This window comes from Juglans regia, chromosome 14 (genome assembly GCF_001411555.2).
Source record: "Juglans regia cultivar Chandler chromosome 14, Walnut 2.0, whole genome shotgun sequence".
NCBI lineage: Eukaryota > Viridiplantae > Streptophyta > Magnoliopsida > Fagales > Juglandaceae > Juglans > Juglans regia.
The window spans coordinates 12,133,114-12,153,728 of NC_049914.1; the positions used below are offsets into that span (position 1 = coordinate 12,133,114).

The following is a 20,615-nucleotide window of genomic DNA, read 5'->3' on the forward strand; positions in this document are numbered from 1 at the left end:
TAAGTGCCGTATAATCTTTTTGAGAAAGAGTGAGGTATGTTATTAAAAAATTAGTTTTTTATCATGTGGGTCCGGTATTTAGTCATTTTTTTCAAAAGGATTGCGTAACGCTTGTGTATTCCACGACTATAAATATATCATTTCTCTTATTTTTAATACTTTATATCGGCATTCAAATAACCAATTCAAAATTGTCATACATCACCCAATTTATTGAATCAGTACTTACCTAATTTCAATTTGAGAAATGATATTTGCAGTTATAGAATCTTTAAATGTCGCACACTTTTTTTAAAAAAAAAATAAATATGAAATCTATATAAAAGATTAATTTTTTACAAATAAATTCTTCTCATTTAATCCATAAATGTTTATAACGTTACTCAACATACTTCTAGCTAGGCCTGTGCAAGAAACCGATTGACCCGGACCGTCCGTGAAACTCGACCTGACCCGACCCGACAAATCGGTTTTAACTAATGTTCGGGTTCGACTCATGCAACTCGGCGACCCACCTCTTTAAAAACTCAAACCCACATTTTTATCCTCTGCAAATGAAACCCTAGCCACTTCTCTTGCTCATGATACCATTCACCATCGCCTCTGTTCCCCTTCACTGTTTCGACGGCACACAGTATTTCCTTTGCCACTCTCTTTGATTCTCTCTGTCCATGTCTCTGCCCATTTCAATTTTCTCTCATTTTGCGGACTCCAACCATTTGAATAAGTGCCGAATCACTGGCGCGAAGAATACGGAACCTTGGCTAGAGCTTTAGATCTGGGCGAAGAAGTTGTTGATGTGATTCCAGAATAAGGTGATCTGGGCTATCTACAACACTCAGCAACTGGGTAAGAAAGTAGAGGGATGTTCTGGTCGAAGATCCCGTGTGCCGTCGAAATTGTGAAGCTCTGCAGCAAATCTCCACCCCGCCGGTCCTTCTCGATCTCTCTCTCTTTGCTGCTTTTCTCTGTTGCTTTCCTTCGCAACTCTGGATGAAGTATTCCACAAAACCCGACGTGAATCACCAGCGCGAAGAGGTGGTGTCGTAGAGTTTAACAACTAGTTCTAGTTGGCTTGGGCATGTACTCGGCAAGGGAAAAAAAAACTAACAAACAACAACAAGACGGGTTGAATCTTCAGGTCGGTCTAACACATCCAGAAACACGGGTCGAATCGGATCGGATCCGACTCAAATGTTGAACTGGTTGCTCAGGTTGCAGCCTACTTCTAGCACACAGAATCCTTTATAACAACCCCGAGTCGGATATATATATATTATAAAAAAAGAGGCCTATTCATCGGGCGGCCCACAACAATCCAACGACTTTAATCGCGAGGTCCTTTCCTCGACGGCACTCGTAGTTTCCTTCCATTGCATGCGTCTTATTTGCGGATTAGTCCACGTATACAAGTTACCCACCAATGCCAAAGCTCCACTCATGATTCCTACATCCTAGCCGTCCATGAAGATGACCACCTTTATCTCTAATGTCTCGATCTCTTATCGTCCAAAATGCGATCACGATACACACTTGTATACGAGAAGCACAGGATCCTTGCTCCTGATCGGGCTGTACCAGTAGCTGAACAGAAGAAACGAGCAGCACTAGCAGAGGGGTCTTTGAGAAAAAGAGATTTGGGAGGGAGGGAGGGAGGGAGGGAGAAAAAAGAGCTACGAAAATGTCAGAGCGTGAAAGACTCTAGAGAAAAGGAAAGTGGGAGAGACGGGCAGAACCGCGATGATGATGCACAACGGGAACAACGGCTACGGAAACGGAGTGATGGCGTCGGCATCGACGACGACGTCCACGGCCCTGACGTCGTCTCCATCGGCGACAAATGCGCAATCTCAGGCGCTGAAGACGTACTTCAAGACTCCAGAGGGACGGTACAAGCTCCATTACGAGAAGACTCACCCCCCTGGTCTCCTCCCTTATTCACACAGCAAATCCATTTCTCAGGTCGGGATTTCTTTTTTTGTTTTTTTTCTTTTCGATGTTTCTTTTTCAGAGAGAGAATTTTGGGATTAGAAAAGAAAGGAAAGAAAAGGAAGATTTTGAAAAGTTCAAGTGAACAAGATTTTGATAATTGGTAACTTCTTTGCTGCCCTGGTTCCCTGACGTTTACTTCACCATTCGCTAATTCGAAATGAATTCATTTAAATGGATAATCGTTTTTTTTTTCCTTATCACGCTTCTAGGTTACAGAATTCTTTAATTTCAAATTATAGTTTATTTCTTTTTTCAGCGATCAAATAAGAAATAAATTTCTATCTGAGTTTGAAATAATTGAAGTCTGGTATGTGATTTTCAGATAACTCTAGCGCACGTCAAGGAAAAGCCTGCACAGGCTGGGGCCGCACCAAGCTCGAGTGCAAGTACAAGCAGCGGAGTGAGATATGCTGCTGCAAGGCTCTTAGGGGTCGGGGGTGGAAATGGTGGCCGCCCGCCTAGTTTTGTAGGAGGGAATGGCGCAAGTAAAGCTGCTAATGTAACGAGTAGAAGTAGTTTATTGGCAGGGTCAAATGGTAGTCATTCTATGCTTCTTTCAAATTACGATGGTAAAGGAACCTATTTGATATTCAATGTTGGGGATACCTTGTTTTTCAGCGACCTCAATTCGCCAGATAAGGTAATAGGCATCCATAGGGGTGTGTTATTTGGAGATATTTGGGTGTCTGGTTTGGAATTTATGCTGATGGTAAGATTTTTTATTTTCAGGATCCTATAAAATCGATACATTTTAGCAATTCAAACCCTATCTGCCATGCATTTGATCCTGAAGCCAAGGATGGAGATGACTTGCTTATAGGATTGTACTCTGGAGATGGTAAAAGTTTTTTTTAATGATTTATTCATCATTATACAAAGAAGAAGATTCTGACCTGCTTATTTTTCATGTTATTGCAGTCTACTCAGTGTCTTTGAGACAACAATTACAAGATGTTGGAAAGAAGCTTGTTGGGGCACAACATTATAACAAAGAAGGTTCAGTCAGTAACAGGCAAGACTATTTTATCATCAGTTTGTTTCCTTTTTCTCTTTTGCCATGTTTTCTGGCCTCTCAATCTCAAAACGTGCCTATGTTAGAGCTTCCTTTATAGGGCACACAACTTTTTCTTCCATGTTAATCACTTCTGTTTTTTCTTCCTCTTTCTTTTGATGAACTCAGTTCAGACGGTCATGTAAGATTGGCATTAAGTTCGATATAATTGAAGTATCATTGATAGGATTTTCATCAATACAAAGGAACAGTTTATGGGAAGTCATCAAATCTGATTAGCAATAGTTACATCAATAAAAAATAGTTTTTTTTTTAAGCTCTATCAGCCGGTGTAGTATTCTTGTAGGCTTCGGATCCATTGGTTGTCAACGGGCGCTAAAATTTTTAGTTCTAAAATTTTAACTGAAGACTTTCCATCACTAATCCAACATCGTGCTGATTTCTGGAGGACCTTTGTCCTTTGTAAGCTTCATTACCGTACATATCTCTTTTTTAGCATTACAGTGTCTTCTTTTAGGCGAATTGGAGGAATCTCCATCTACATTGTAGTTGAAATTTCTTTGAGGTGGTGTTACCAATAAATGGTTTGGGTAAAGAACTCATTCTGTCTCATTCAGATGAAGTAAAGTTGGCAGAAGATGACATAGGGAAAAAACGGACTGTCAATTGCAGCACAAGTTTAATTTTTTTTTATAATTAATAAGAATTTTATGATCAAGAATAGGCACAGCCCAAGTACATAGGCAGTATACAAATGAAATACCTACTACACACTAGAAAGCAGGAAACTACGACCGAAACAGATTCAGTACATTATCATCATTCCTTACAAAGATCCTAGCCCACAAACTCAAAGTAGAAAAGAAAAAATAACAAAGATCTTCAAAAGAATGCTCTTTGTCTTCAAAACATCTCTCATTCCTTTCCAGCCATAAACACCACATTAAACACAAAGGAATCATTCCCCATATGGTAGCAGCACATTTCCTTGCCTCGAAACCATACCAACATGCAAGGAGATCCACAATTTCCTTAGGCATCACCCAATATAAACCTGTCCGACCAATAACCTCATTCCACAAAGACTTTGCCACCTCACAATGTAAAAAAGATGATTTACAGATTCACCATCCTTCTTGCACATGACACACCAATCAGCTATACACAAACCACATTTTCTAAGGTTATCCATGGTCAATGCTTTCCCTAGAGCAACCACCCAACTGAAGAACGCCACCTTAGTAGGTACCTTCACCCTCCAAATGCTTTTCCAAGGGAATACACAGCTAGAATGACAATTAAGCACCTTATAATAAGAATTGACTGAAAACCTAAAATTTCCAGCATGATCCCACAATAGCCTGTCCTCTCTTCCCTGCATCACTTTTGAGTTATAAATTCTTCCCATAAAATCTGAAACAACATTCACTTCCCAGTCATTTGCATCTCTAATAAAGTCAACATTCCATAGAATATTATTATCCGTACATTGAAGGTAATCTGCCACAGCAACATTTTGATCCCTTGCAATCCTGTCAAGAGGTGGAAAATCTAATTTAAGAGCTGATTCCCCACACCAAATGTCATGCCAAAAGATAATCATCTTCCCTTCCCCCATCTTAAATTTAATATGTTTAGAAAACTCCCCCCAACCTTTCCTAATACCCTTCCATAAACTCACCCCATACGCGTCTCTAACTTCATTAGAACACCAATCCCCCTATCCACTCCCATATTTAACAGCAACAACATTCTTCCATAAAGCATCTCTCTTCATGATATCTCCATAGCCATTTTCCAATGAGTGCTTTATTAAACAACCTCAAATTTCTCACCCCCAATCCTCCACAAGAAACCGGTTGACAAACTTTATTCCAACTAACCAAATGAAACTTCTTTTCCTCTCCTATTCCTCCCCATAAGAAATTACAATAAATATTCTCAATTCTACTAGCAACCCCAGCCAGCAAAGGCAAAAGTAAAAGAAAATACGTAGGAAGATTAGACAACATACTCATTATCAAAGTAAGGATGCAACCTGATACCGTCAAGATGCAACCTAGTGATCTAAGTGGGCTTGAGATGAGATGTAGTCTCAAATATCCTGAATTCTATTCTGCCCTAGATTCTCATAATTTCTACTGGGTAGGGTGGGGGATACCCCATTTTGATAAAGGTAGGTGGTGTATGGGATCCCACATTGTTTGGGAATGAGAAATTCTTGCTCTTTATAATGTTCCAATGGGACTTCAATTATATCATTGACTAATCCTTTTAGAGTATAGGTCATGTACCTTGAGCCTTCCAATGAGGCATTACAAATGGTATCAAAGCCTATTCCAACTAAAAATGTAGGACTTAAGATGTGCCACCTACGGCGGATTGGCCCGATGAGGACGTTGGTAATATAATGGGGAGAGATTGTGATACCTCATTCTAATAAAAGATAGGTAGTGTATGAGATCTCACATTGCTTGGGAATGAGAAGTTCTTGCTCTTTATAATGCTCCAGTTATATCATTGACTAGTCCTTTTGGAGAATACACCATGTGGGCTTAGGCTTTCCATTAGGGCATTACATAAGATTTATCCTCGATTTTCTCACCAAGGCTAGCTCAGAAGGACCCTGCCTTGGTGAGGTTGCACGACAAGAATAAATTTAAAGAATTCAAAGAAGGGGAGTGGGAAGAAAACCTATAAAGAAAATTACCTTCATCTAGAGTTTCACCTAAATAAGGGTTAATACGAACTTAATACTTGGTAACCTTAATAGAGTTGATTCAATCACATGCCTTTATTAAGAAAGTGTAAATTTTTTAAAAGACATAATAACCTCCCTCACGATAGAAATCCTTAGGAAGCCTTGGAGGACTGAGAAAGTCCACCTGTTAATTTCCTTGCAAACAAACTGCACCTGCTTATTGAAATAAAGTGAAAGCTGAACTGGAGAGTGAAGGTCTTCTACATTCTCAAAGTTGTTTTTTTTAATGCAGTGAATTTTCCTTAAGTTGAATCTTTTAATCTATGTGGAAGTACAAAATTCTAAGATATTTATGTGGTGTATTGTAGTTTGGGTCCTGTTGTGAATGGATAATAGGTTGGTACATTTTTTTTCTAGGTTTTGCAAATAAGTCTATATAAGGGGGGTGACTGGAGAATGTAACTTTGGGGTCGCAAGTTGTGGCATTGTTTATAATGTGATGGTAAAAATACTTATGCATGTGTGTGTATTTACGTTTGTATGTTTGAATGTGTGCACATCTATGTTTGTGTGATGTGGTTACTAGTCTGAATGTGTGAACTAACTAGTTGTTTTTAGCAGTCGATGCACCGGTGTTGCATGGGTTCCAAAGGGTGATGGTGCTTTTGTTGTTGCTCATGCTGATGGAAGCCTGTATGTGTACGAAAAGGCAAGCCTCAACTTTATTAAACTTGATTATTCTCGGCCTGCCTTTACTGCTACCTTCTGCTCTACTGCACAAACTAAAATTAGTATAACTTCCTTTTTATTATAGGGCAAGGATGGTACTGTTGATTCATCCTTTCCGGTTATAAAGGATCAAACCCAGTTTTCTGTTGTGCATGCAAAGTCCAGTAAGGTAATTGATTTTATTATTCTGAAGTATATGTTCATATTACTTACAAAAAAGAGTATATGTTCATATTCAAGTAGTTTGTTGCTGTTCTATAATCACTTCAATACCAGTTCTGTTTCATGATTACTATATAAAATAATAATTATACAGATAGTGCTGAGACACTAAAAACATCAGTATTTTGGAATTGATAAGCTGTTGTAAATTGTAACCAGTTATGCGGTTTTGTCTCTGTGTTATGTCTAGTTGTTGGACACTTGGGAGCAATTGTGACATATTCTAATCATATACAAATAACTTTTTGTTATCCTAAACAGAACTTTGTACATAGTCAATTATGTGTAATCTATTAAAAGGGGGACAAGAGCAAGTGGACAACTTGCATGGCAACACTTTGTGACTTTTGAGACTTCACATATTGTTTGCATAAAACATTGTGACGTATAATACATGATGCACATATATGCGCAATTCTTAAAACAATTTGTTCCTTCTCTGAATTTTTGTATTCTTGCATGCATCTACGCATTTCCATGCTTGTGCTTGTAAATTTTTCGTGTATCTGCCTCTATTCATTACTTACAGATCGTGCAACTTGGCTTAGAAAAATCTTCTTCTGTTGGTTATTCACTAAATTTTATGGAAGATACGATTGCAAAGCTACCTGCTTTATAGTTTCCACCTTCATTTCTTTCTTTCTATATGTGTAGTTGCCATCCTCATTTCTTCTTTAATTTTATTTGTAGAGTAATCCAATTTCTAGATGGCATATCTGCCAAGGTTCAATCAACAGCATTGCCTTTTCTGCTGATGGTGCATATTTGGCAACGGTTGGTCGAGATGGTATTCTTCTGATCTCTTATTCTTGTGATTTATAGATAAATTCCACTTACTATATAGAGGTCCTGATGGGAAGTGCTAAATGTAGGATATCTACGGGTATTTGACTACTCAAAAGAACAACTCATATGTGGTGGGAAAAGTTATTATGGTGCACTGTTATGTATTGCCTGGAGGTAACTTGATATGTAAGAGATTATTGCTTTGCCAGTGTTCTCCTCATTTGTATATCCAGATTCCGGGCTATTCAAATTGCATATTACATAGTATTTCCTTATCATGATTCCATATAGAGAATGCTGAAACTTTTTAAACAACCTGCCCCCCAACCCCAATGAAAAAGAAAAAAAAACCCAAAAAGAAGAAAATATACATAATCCTTAAATGCTGATTGTCAGTTTCGATGGAAAATACATTCTGACTGGTGGTGAAGACGATCTAGTTACAGTATGGAGTATGGAAGATCGGAAGGTTGTAGCATGGGGCGAGGGGCACAACTCATGGGTAATGTTTTGAATTGTTAACAAGCTTATTTGAGAATTGTTGAAGTTTTTATTTAAGTTGCATATGGCTATCTTGAACAATTTAGAGAGGATGGCTTGCAGGTCAGTGGTGTGGCTTTTGACTCGTATTGGTCATCACCAACTTCAGATGGTTCTGAAGAAAATGTCATGTACCGGTTTGGTTCTGTTGGTCAGGTAATTTTGTGCTATCACCCCTCCCTTTTGCTCTCCTGCTCATACGTAATTTAGGAAATTCTGTTGCTCAGCTTCTTTATCTTTTTCCCTTTTTGTTTAAAGTTTGATTTTCTTTTTATAACTTATTTCCCCTACCCCTGCAATTCCCCCCCCCAAAAAAAAAATAAATAAAAAGAAAAAAAGTAAAAGGTAAAAAAATAAAAATTACTAGTATTAAATGCAAGAGAATAAATGTGTTTCTATTTGCAAGAAATGAAATGGATAATAAATGTTTCTTTGAATTGATAGCCACCTTGATGTCAGTAATGTCACCAAGTAGTCAAGATTACATAGTCAAGTAGATGTTGGCCTTTTTCCTCTTAAGTCCCACATTTTAAAGTACCAAAAATGAATCAGATGTACCACGTGCCGTGTGATTATTAAGTTAAATTTCTTCAAGTAGGAAAAAGAACGGACAGGAATCTTCTGGGGAGAATACCATAAACAGGTTGTATTTTGCAAAGGCTTTTGGACAAATTATTTAACAAAAATTAGTGCCATGGAAAACTTGATGCGAAGAAGCTGGGCCTTGACTTGATAGAAAACTATGTGCTGAGGTATTGCCTTGTAATAAAGGTCTTTGGTTTTCCGGTCTTCATCTAATAGTTGTTTGTAGAGCTGAAAATCAAGCAGAATGCATTGGTTTTCGATTCCATAATAATCCTACTTGATGTCTCCTCAAATGATTACAATTTAGGGCCGTACAGAAAACTGTCTTTGCTGTATATCATCTGCTTCATGTTTACAGGATACACAATTGCTTTTGTGGGATTTGTCAATGGATGAGATCATAGTGCCACTTCGCCGGTGTCCGCCTGGTGGGTCCCCCACGTTCAGCACTGGAAGCCAATCATCTCATTGGGATAGTGCTTGCCCAGTGGGCACTCTCCAACCAGCTGCTCCAAGCATGCGAGATGTTCCAAAGCTGTCCCCATTAATTGCACATCGAGTCCATCTGGAACCCTTATCAGGCTTAATTTTTACTGAGGAATCCGTTCTCACTGCATGCCGGGAAGGGCACGTGAAGATTTGGATGAGACCAGGAAATTTGGAAAGCCAATCAAACAACTCAGAAGTCCTTGTAGGTAGTGGTCCAAAAGAGCAACCGCCATTGCCAGGCAAAACAAGTGCCGCTAGTTATAAATCTGTACATCGATAAAATACACGAGAAAAATCTCAAGTTGTATGTGATTCATGGCTGCTTGTTCATGGAATACCCCCCATTAGCCTGTTGTTTTTACATGATTTTCTGATGTTTTAGCTTCCTGTTATACCTTTTTTCATGAACTGAAAAATATCCATTTTTTAGCAGAAGAATAGCCATAATCTGTGCAAAATTGAACACTGGTAATACTTTTTCCCCCACCCCCAACCCCTTTCCTTTTCCCCTTTCTTACTTGTGTCCTACGAATGATAAACTTCCCGGAATGGTAGTTGATGACCTTCTGGTTCTCGTATGCATTTAGCACTAGCAGGTGCAAAATCTGATTTACCAATTACATTGTTTTTATTTTGCAAGTTAAGGTTATGTATTGGAATCACAATGCAGAGAGCTGACAAGAGATTAAGGTCTCGTTTGTTTTTACAAAACTTTTCATCTCATCTAATTTAATTATTACAATTTTTTCAAATTTTCATACAAAATAAAATAAATAATTTAATTTTTTTAAATTTTAAAATAAAAATAATATTTAAAAAATATATTTTAATAATATTTTATATAATTTTTAATTTTTATCGCAACTCATGACCTAAATAGGAAGCTCATTGTTTTTTATTGCCCCACTGCAACTTTCCCATGAGTTTAGGCTTTAGGCAAGGCGCAAGTACGGCTATCAACCGAGTGTCGAAAATGTAACATCTAAATCCATAAAAATCCAGAGTATGGTATTTTGGAGAGAGAAGTTCAAACTCTAGAGTGAACCCATTGAGGTTGCCACTCAAATGATACTGCCAGTACGTAAATGGATTGAGATTGAACGAGCAGATAAAATCAAATCTTGCTACGGATAAATTTGCAACACTGGGTTTGATTTGGAGGAACAAGCTCATATTATAGAGCAGAAGTGTAGATGTTTGATCCATTCCTCCTGGAATGGTAATCCAAAGTTCTAGCAAGATTCCCTGATCAATGTCCTACACTTTGAGATTGGTCTAAGGCATTTGGTGAGGGTTTCAAAACCACACCTACTGGGAGAAGAAAAAGCAGCTGAACAGTATATTTTCCAATTGAGCAATGAGGATGTTTCCTATCACTATAGAACCCAGATTAAATATGCCATGCTGTGTTGAAACTAATCTTTCACTCTAATATTCATAATTAAAAATTAAAATAGATAACTGTTAAATAGAATTCAATTCAAAGAATTAGCACTTGACCAGAATTAAGAAAAATCTGCTCGAAAAATTCATAGAACAAAAATTAACTCTATCTACAGAACTCTAAATTCAATCCAAACCAGCTCACTGGCCATCTCACGAGGTGATCTATCAAATGTATCCAACTGTTTTTCATTTGCTACACCAGCATGCACATGGTTCAACTGTTGTAAGACCCTTAAGAGGTAGATGTGATTACACATGGATCTGCTCCATAATTGTCCAAGTAATGGGTTTCCTGAGTACACTAAGCACTTTGAGCAGGAAGATCATGATCCAAGGCAATAAATGAGCTTTGTTTAAGCAATTGCAGGATTATCATTCCAATCAGCACATTTTGAAGGACCTAGCCCACTTCTGTCTCATTTAATTTTCTCTCTGCCAAGGCATTTTCAGCTTTTATCTTCTCAGGGACAAAATCTACAGAGACGTAAATAACATCAGAAACTGCAGAAAAGTTTAGAATATTTTGTATTTAACATGGAAAGGTTTCACCAAGAGAAGCATACAAATACCTGAAAGAAAGTCATATCTCCTCGTTGTACAAATGACCGATGCTGAAATGAGAAAGAAGCATTTTAATACAGCTTGAATAAAAATAACGGTATTGACTTGCAAAAAATCTTGCACAAATTAGGGACATTAAACATTTAAAGAGTCTTTGAAACACTCCACAAGCTGAGTGTTGAATCAATTAGAAGTAACAAGCAAATTGTCTGAAATTTAGAGGTTGTTTGGGAATAAAGATGGTTTCATCTCATCATATCCTATCTCATCTCATCTCATCTCATTTTTTTCTCAAACATCACTCAAACACAAACACTTCTCAATTTCAAATATTTAACTTTTTCATCTAATCATTATAGTTTTCCCAAACTTCCAAAACTAAATACAAAAAATAATTCAACTTTTTCAAATCCCAAAACAAAAATTATATTAAAAAATTATATTCTAACAATATTTTAACTTTATAATATTTTAATTCAACTTTTTTTCTCTCATTTTCCAAAATCCAATAAAACACCATAACTCAAATCATTTTACTACTATTCACATATTTCTCATCTCATCTCATTTCCCAAGCATCCCTTAAGCTTTCTAATAAATCAAGAGTAGAAAATGGTCTGTTAATGATTTTTTCATGCAATTGATATTACTGCAGCCACAGTAGTTTATAATTTATCCCAAAAGAAAGCATAAGTCAAGCAGCACAAAGGCCCCAACTTTACTAGATAGAACAAGTAAAATATTAAAAACCAAAGGTAGCAGTGCATTGGTGCCGCGTTTCCGTCCATGAATCATGAACCAAAACCGCAAAATGTGCAACAAAGATCACCACATTCAATGAAAATTATAAAATTTCTTTTCAACGCTTCATTGATTTTAAATAATCAAGATCATGAACCCCAGCTATTCAACAAGATCTACGCAACGCAAGCAAAAGGATATCATTAAAAACAACCGACTACTGATGAAGAGCAGATAGCCAAGTGTTAAAAGCTAAAACGAAAGAATTGGCCAAAGTTCATCCAAATCTTTAAAAAGTGTTCTATTTTTTTTTTAACGAGATCAATGAAAGTGTTTGAGAAAACAAACGAACCCATGACACATTTCTAAGGCCATGCATTTATCGAACAAGAAATACGTTGCTCAATAACAAATTTAGACAGAAAAGATAGTTAGAGACACTACATAGGTGCTTGTAAGCGAGCGATTTTTTACGGTCCCCAACACAACACGAATACGCATCTTTCGTAAATTGTTCAAGGAACTTCTCCTGCAAACAATTGAAAAAAACTTTCATAAACACAAACATATTTATTTTCTTCATCCAAAAAATAAAAATTGAAAACCCTAGATTTGTGATTGTGTTGAAACCGAGATGAAATCTGTGAACGATAGAAATAAAAGGATAAAATACCGTAGCTTTGTTGACGACAAAAAGGGCCTCCTGCGTAACGCGCAAATCGGAGTTCTCGCTTCGGATAATCGTCTTGATACGATGCATCGGAAACCTATGCGTCTTCACGTCCTGTTTCTCTCCAACTTCTTCTTCTTCCTCTTCTCGTTGACCAACGACGTCGTTGACCTCTTCCTCTCGCTGTTTTCGTTTGCCTTTCGTGGGTTTGGTGACACGGGCTCTCTTACTCGTGCCGGCACTTCTGCTCCGTCCTTGTTCTCCGTCTTCCTGGGACTCGACGCTTGAAGATGGGATTGACACGAAGCCGTTGGAATGGCTGACGGTGCCGTTGGCGGTCTTATTATTCTTTTCCGGGTTCCTTTTCGTGGTAACAATACCATTTTGCTTCTTAGATGATTTCGTGAGTTTGGTTGCTTTGGTTTTTTTCTCGGCTGCGGATTGTTTGGAGGAAGCCATTGTTAAGGTGGGTTTGGAGTTTCTGAGTTTCGGACAGATTTGGGGGAAGTGTCCCTAATTTCACAAGTCACGCACCGAAGGATAAATATTTCATGCACTGTAAAAAAACACTACTACTTGTGAATAGTTTCTGGGCCTTTGATGGCCCAATTAATACGGGTCATTCGTATTGAAATACTACTTCCATCCTTCTTTACCCAATCAATTTTCTGAAATTTAAAGAAATATATATATATATATATATATATCTCTCCTTTTTTTTTAATAAATTGATTTATTTTCTAGTACAAAACTATGATTTTTATTTAATAATATATAATTCGTATAAGCTTCTATTTTAATTGTGTAAACTTAAATTATTCTGTGTTTATTAATTTTGTAGTATTATTTTTAACTTTATATTTAAAAAGATAAGAAAAAATTATATTTAAAATTAATCTCACAAACTAAAGTGATTTCATATGATCTGTTAGATTTACTTTATAATAAAAGTAAATTTTATAATCTAATGAACTATATGAAACTATATCAATTTATAAAATTAATTTTATATAATTTTTTTATGATTAAAGTATTTCTCTCCCAAATCATATTATTCAGTATTTTATTTATCCCAACAAATTAAAGGCACCTTAAGACAACTAAAATCCCCAAGACCCAATTAGATTTTAAAATTTTCCGAAGGAGAAAAATTAAGCATTCATTAATCAAATTAAGCATTCATTAATCATATGAAAAAAGAAAATATTTACAATAATGCTTATGGTTTTAACTAATTTTGAGTGTAGAATGAAAGTTAATGAGCTACATGTAATATGAGTAACGAGGCACATACAACTACAAGCCTTTTGTAGAAAAGTTAGTCTCATTAATAAAAAATAATTTTTTTACACTTCTTTAAGGTGGTGTCCCATTTCTCATGTAAATATATTACGTACGGCTCTTAACTAAAAAAGGAATTGGTTTAATTAGACAGATTATTGCATTAATAAATAATAAAAGAATCATGAATGGTATTTCGATCTCGAGAGATCAGATGAAATTAATGATAAGAGAGAGATCAAAAGATTCTTTCGCACTAGATCACGAGTCCAAGGGGATTGACTGCATCCCCCTGCATGGGATTGATCAATAGCTTAGCTAGCTTGTTAATTCCTAATTTTGTCGATTAATTACGCAGAATAAACAAAACTTAATCAGCATGCATGCAGGCACCTTGTCCTCTTGTCACTGGGTGTGTTCCATAGATCGATGCACTACAAGAAATAATGTTTTTTTCGAGAAAATATTTTGTCACTAAAAATTGAATTTTCGTCATAAATTATTTTTTGCGGGGAAAAAAATTCGTCGCACATTCGTCGGAAATATCTCGTCGTTGATAGTTATTAATGACGATAAAAACATATCGTTGCAAAAAATACTGCATTTAGCGACGACATTTTTGTCGCAAGAAGGGTCTAATACTTGGTCCCAAAAAGTCTCCATAAAACAAAAATCGTCGCAAAAATTAACGCAATTGTGACAAAAAAATTTGTTCCTCATTAATATTAGACAATTAGTTCGTCGCAGATATGAACATTATAGCGACCAAAATAACTGTCACTAATAGAAAATTATTTGTGAGGAAGTATTGTCGTCGCTAAGCTAATTTTTGCCGTCAAAATTAATTTATCACAAATAATACAATAAAAACCTAGTGTCTAGCATAGGTAACGAGTTAAATTTGTCGCTATTATTTATTATTGGTGACGACTAACTCTCGTCACTACATACCATGATTTATAATTAGCGATAAATATTTATCATCATAAATGATGACATGCATTTAGAATTAGTGACAAATATATTTCATCACGTATGATTGCACAATTCTTCATTTTTTATAAATAGAATACCAACTAATAATCAATATTAAAAAATAATTAATAACAAATTCTAGTTCTATAACAAAATGCATAAAATTAAAGCCATCATTTAAATCTAGTATCATTGTTCCTAAAAACACTCAAATAAAGTTTGTTCTTTGCAAACTAAAATAGAAATGTGAAATTAAATGTCTCTTTAGGACTCTCTATGAGTCTCTAATTGTGCCATAATTTCTGAGAGGCGACGATCATATTCACTTTGTTTCTCTACCATATTGTTGATATTTGATTGCATAGATTCTGCCCTTTGCACCGACTCCTCCCATTTCTCCTTATAAACCTCCATCTCATTCTTGTATTTCTCTACTTGTTGAGTGAGTTGGATGACTTTGGATGAACGTGAAGATGATGGAATAGGTATGACATAATTTCCCAATCCTTTGGCATATCCAGATTTATGCCCTAAAACCTCGTTGAAAATATCTTCTGCAGTCCGTGATGATCCGGCAGTATTTCTCTCATTCTATAAATCTTTCATCCTATACTGCAAAAGCAAGAGAAAGTTTGTCTTTAAAAAGTAAGTTAGTATATGTATGCATTGTACTTGTCTAAGTCCAATGCATAACCCAAATGAAATAAAATCAATTAACCTTAAGAAATAAAAATATCATAAAAGAAAAAACAAACATCAGAAACGTCTCAAAATTGAAATTAACTTTTTATTTTTATTCATTGTTGTACAATATAGTTTACAACCATGGTTAACATAAGTGAGTAAGAGGTCTCATCTCAAGTTTCTAATACATTATTTTAAAATAATCATAATAATCAATAATGCAGTAACATTCTAATTACATGGTGCCATAAGACACCCAATCTAAAAAACCAAAAAACAACAATGTAAATATCAAATACTTGCACATAAAAAATAACTCTGCATATAACGTTTAAGTTACCTGTATCAGTTCATCTATGAACTATAGTAAGCAAATAGTGCAAGATGGCATATTCTAACTCTAACTCAAGATGGAACTCTATATAATAACTTAGACAAAGACAATGACAAAAAAAAATTAGATTCCTTAGACCAATAAAAAGAAAAAACTAGAAATATAACGTCTACATAGTATAGTTACAATAAAAAATCAAGACTCAAGTTGAAATAAGGTATTTCGCTAAGAAATATACATTACTTACATAATTTTCTTCTGCTGTAGGAGTTGTGAAAGAGCCATCTTTCGAGTGTGTGAGTTTGTAAAAATCAATCAAAGTAGTATCCTCCCCACGCTTCAACAGATTAAAAAAAATTAAAAAAACTCTCTAATATTAAAAATCACAATGTATAAATGACAATTAAAAAATACCTTTTCTTCGAGAAGTCGAGCAAATGATTTTGATCCCGCCACATGATTAACTTTCAAGTTGCTTCTATTCAAAGCATTTTGATCACACAATTTCTATATATATATATATATATATATAAAGAAATAAACCAAAAAATACAAGTTAATTCTAGGAGTAAAAATATAAAGGAAAAAAAAAAAGAATTGCAAGGTTTATGAGTATGTAACAACTAGTTTCTTTGTCCATCCTAACTCAATATTTATTTTATTTAGAAATGAAACTAGTACCAACCAACTAGTTCTACCCTTAACATATATACACATTTTCAAGACTCCAATTCCATCACAATCCTACTATATATACAACACCCACCATAAATTTCAAGTTTACATTATTTGTAAATAATATATATATCAATTTACATTTATTTTCTCATGAAAAAAATAATTTTTATGCATGTTTGTTATCGACGAAATTGATACTAAATAATACAATAGCTTATGAATATATACGTGACAAACTTTAACATTGAGATACCTTATATTTTGGGTCTGCCCATCGATCACATAATATTTCCCAATCAGCTTGATTCAAATCATCTGGGACATGAGCAATCGCTTCTTCTTTTGTTGAGTATTTCTTAAATATCTTGTGCAATGTATGGTGATAGTCATTGTAGCTTCGTTGTAATTTTGCTTTAACGCTCTCTTTGACTTCATCTTCATTCCAGTCAAGGAGGAATTCTCCCTAAAACATAATTAAATTAAACAAATGTATTACATAATTTTTAAACCAAAACAAGAAAATAGTAAATAAACACAATGATTACTTACGCGGACCCGAGCGTACAATTCCTCCTTATCTACTTCAGGGATGTGCTTCCAGCTTTTACATGTAATGGGGGCAAAATGTCTAGCAATATAGCCTACCCTGCTAATAAAAGTAGTACTATTTGTTCCAGTAGCTCCCTTATTGCCCGATTCTATCTTCACTGGAATGAGACCAGTTTTTCTCAATTTCTCAAATGATACGCACTGTGCTTTACCACGACCTCGTTTCACCTTAGAAGTGGCTGAAAAATATAGTTCCCAATCATTTTTAAAATTATTATTTTGTAGCTCTTATAAAAGATGCATGCATGTATAATAAAGTTGACATAAAATAATTACTTTACATTAAATGAGAAGATGATGAAAATTAAGATGATTGAATTTTTTTTTAAAACCCATAACCCCCCCCCCAATTCATCCATTTCCTCTCAAGGTCAAGGTCCCCTAAACTCCCTCCACTCTCGGCCTCAATCCCCCAAGCGGTACCCTCTCCCTCCACTCTCGGCTCAAACCCCAAACCCGCAACCCGCACGGCGCAAGGGCTGCCGCAGCTGTCGATCCACCCAACGCCACCGAAGATCACCCCGCCCGCGGTAAAAATCCCTCCTCCCTCTCATATATATTCCGTTTCAAATTTTTTTTTAAAAAAAAGAGATATTGTTAGTTATTTATATTTAAAAATACATTTCACATCCTCAATAAGATACTTTTTGTGATAAGTAGCGTGAATCAAGCAATTAATATGAAATCAAATACTAGAAACACCAAATAAAATAAAAGAGCATTGATATAAACAAATAAAAAATAAAAAAAATATAAGAGCACGAAACATAGGAAAAATCATATTTAATTTCAATTTTTTAAAAAAAAAGAATATTTGCAATTTGAGGTGACGTGAGATCATGGAAAATTTGAAATTTTTGATTAAAAATAATACAATACAAAAAATAAAATAAAATAATTTTAAAAATATCATTCAATATGTTCAATATCAGCGACAAATTTAAATAATTTCTCATTGAAGATAAACCTTTAGTTACGAGTTTTATATCGTCGCTAAAATATTACCTTTTACGAAAATAAATTGAGTCGTAAAAGGTTCATTATTAGACTAAAACTGACAAAAAATTACAGTTCCACTAAAACTTGTTATTTATGACAAAATGAAACTAGTTGATAATACTCTACTACAACAAGATTATTAGCGATGCTTATAGTCATTGCTAGTTCTATAATTATCGTCACAATTACTTTCTCATCTGGTGAAAAATTTTCCCGCTTATGTATTTGCGACCAATATAAATAACGATATAAGTTTGGTTGTCAAAAGTAATATTAGTGACGAATTTTAAAATTTTATTTGCTAAAGATAAATATTTATCTACAATTTTCATATCGTCGCTAAAATATTTTTTTTTACGAAGATAAATTAGGTCGTAAAAAATCGATTATTAGATTAAAATTCACAAAACATTACAGTTTCACTAAAATTTATTATTTATGACAAAATGAAACTAGTTGGCAATACTCTACAACAACAAGATTATTAACGACGATTATAGTCATTTATAGTTCTATAATTATCGTCACAATTACTTTCTTAGTTGGTGGGAAATTTTCCCGCTTCTATATTTGTGACCAATATAAATGATGGTATAATTTTAGTTGTTAAAAGTAATATTAGCGACGAATGGTAAAATTTTCTTCGATAAAGATAAACATTTAGCTACAATTTTTGTATCGTCGCTAAACTATTTCTTTTGCGAAGATAAATTAGGTCGTAAAAAGTTGATTATTAGATTAAAATTGACAAAATATTACAGTTTCACTAAAACTTATTATTTATGACAAAATGAAATTAGTTGGCAATACTCTATTATAACAAGATTATTAACGACAATTATAGTTATTGCTAGTTCTATAATTGTCGTAACAATTACTTTCTTATTTAGTGATAAATTTTCCCGCTTATATATTTGTGACCAATATAAATGACGGTATAATTTTAGTTATTAAAAGTAATATTAGCGACGAATGTTAAAATTTTATTCGCTAAAGATAAACATTTAGCTACGATTTTTTTATCGTCACTAAAATATTATCTTTTGTGCCTATTAATTAGGTCGTAAAAAGTCAATTGTTCGATTAAAACTTACAAAAAATTACAGTTTTATTAAAACTTATTATTTATGACAAAATGAAATTAGTTGGCAATGCTCTACTACAACGAGATTATTAACGACGATTATAGTCATTGCTAATTTTATAATTGTCGTCACAATTACTTTCTTATTTGGTGGGAAATTTTCCCGCTTATATATTTATGACCAATATAAATGACGGTATAATTTTGGTTGTCAAAAGTAATATTAGCGACGAATTTAAAATTTTTTTCGCTAAAAATGAACATTTAGCTACGATTTTTATATTGTCGCTAAAACTTTCGTCAATAAAAGTGATTTTTCTTGTAGTGATGCTTAAAGTACTATATATGAACACACAAACACACACACACACATATATATATATATATATATATATATATATATACACACACACTCCATCATTGTCAACTACTTTGTGTTCAAGAGGAAAGGAATATATATATATATATATGCAACGCATTAATTTTAAAGAAATGAATGAAACCATAGTCCCTAATAAGACTGTTCATCCGGGTTTCGGACCGGATTTCCGGGTATACCCGGCCCGGAACCCGGGCTCCAAACCTGGACCGGGTTTCAACCTGGGTACACCCGGGTTATGACCTGGGCCGGAACCCGAGTTTCTACAACTCGGAAATCCGGGTTCCAGCTTCAACCCGAGTTTTTTTTTTTTTTTTTAATAAAAGCTTATAGTATCTATTTTTTTCAAAAAAAGTATAAAGTTCAAAAAGTTGGTAATATATATATTTAATTTGAAATTAGATGATCATGTACATGTAATATATTCCTCTACTACTTCTAACCTTCCAAAACATTAAAATGCATTATCATGTAAAATGCATGCAATAATGCAATTCACTACATATTAAATTAAATTACATTACATTATATTACAAAACATAAAATTATAATATATGAAAATTACAAAATGCTTCAATTTAAAGTTTGAAACTGCCATCTATTCAGCTGATTTTGTGTCCTTCAAGTGTTTACTAATTGTATCAGCACGTCATGAGAAACTAGGGAACCTGAAAAAACAAAATTTTAATGCAATTACAAAATATAAATTGCTATGAACATAATTTTCTTTCAAATGAAGGCAGAAATGCACATTCATGAACATAGTACTATCCTATTTGCCACATGCCCACAAGTTACACGTCTATAATATGCCTCTGTTCTGTATAATCACTAAATTATTAAGCAATTATATATATGCAGACCTTTAATTTGTTTCTGAATGGGGTGTCATTATACTGTGCATATGTGTAGTATTGAGAAGTTGGGGCTGAATACAAGGGCAGGTAAATTAAAGGCAATGGGGGCAATTGTTTGTGTAGCAGGAGTACTTATTGCTAGTCTTTGTGATGGAAAAGCTTTCCATATCAGGCATCTTTGTCCTCACTCTCGCTGGGCTCATCATGCGAAGTCATCCAAGGATCATTGGGTTCGTGGCAATCTCCTGCTGACTGGCTTTT

The 20,615-nt window shown here is 34.6% G+C and overlaps 2 protein-coding genes across 2 annotated transcripts; one reads left to right on the top strand and one right to left on the bottom strand.

The window, feature by feature from the left end:
- Nucleotides 1–1,636: 1,636 nt before the first annotated feature.
- Nucleotides 1,637–9,523, top strand: LOC108990122 (WD repeat-containing protein 20-like). Its single transcript, XM_018963990.2, has 11 exons — nt 1,637–1,962; nt 2,315–2,632; nt 2,722–2,830; nt 2,911–3,004; nt 6,327–6,414; nt 6,520–6,603; nt 7,347–7,443; nt 7,529–7,616; nt 7,839–7,944; nt 8,046–8,138; nt 8,926–9,523. Exons 1-11 carry the CDS (start codon nt 1,741–1,743, stop codon nt 9,334–9,336), a joined length of 1,710 nt encoding a protein of 569 aa, XP_018819535.1. The 5' UTR covers nt 1,637–1,740; the 3' UTR covers nt 9,337–9,523.
- Nucleotides 9,524–10,465: 942 nt separating this feature from the next.
- LOC108990140 (DNA polymerase epsilon subunit C-like) lies at nt 10,466–13,016 on the bottom strand. The gene is made up of 4 exons (XM_018964014.2): nt 12,478–13,016; nt 12,249–12,333; nt 11,072–11,113; nt 10,466–10,976 (listed from the first exon to the last, which is right to left on the bottom strand). Exons 1-4 carry the CDS (start codon nt 12,931–12,933, stop codon nt 10,903–10,905), a joined length of 657 nt encoding a protein of 218 aa, XP_018819559.1. The 5' UTR covers nt 12,934–13,016; the 3' UTR covers nt 10,466–10,902.
- Nucleotides 13,017–20,615: the final 7,599 nt, after the last annotated feature.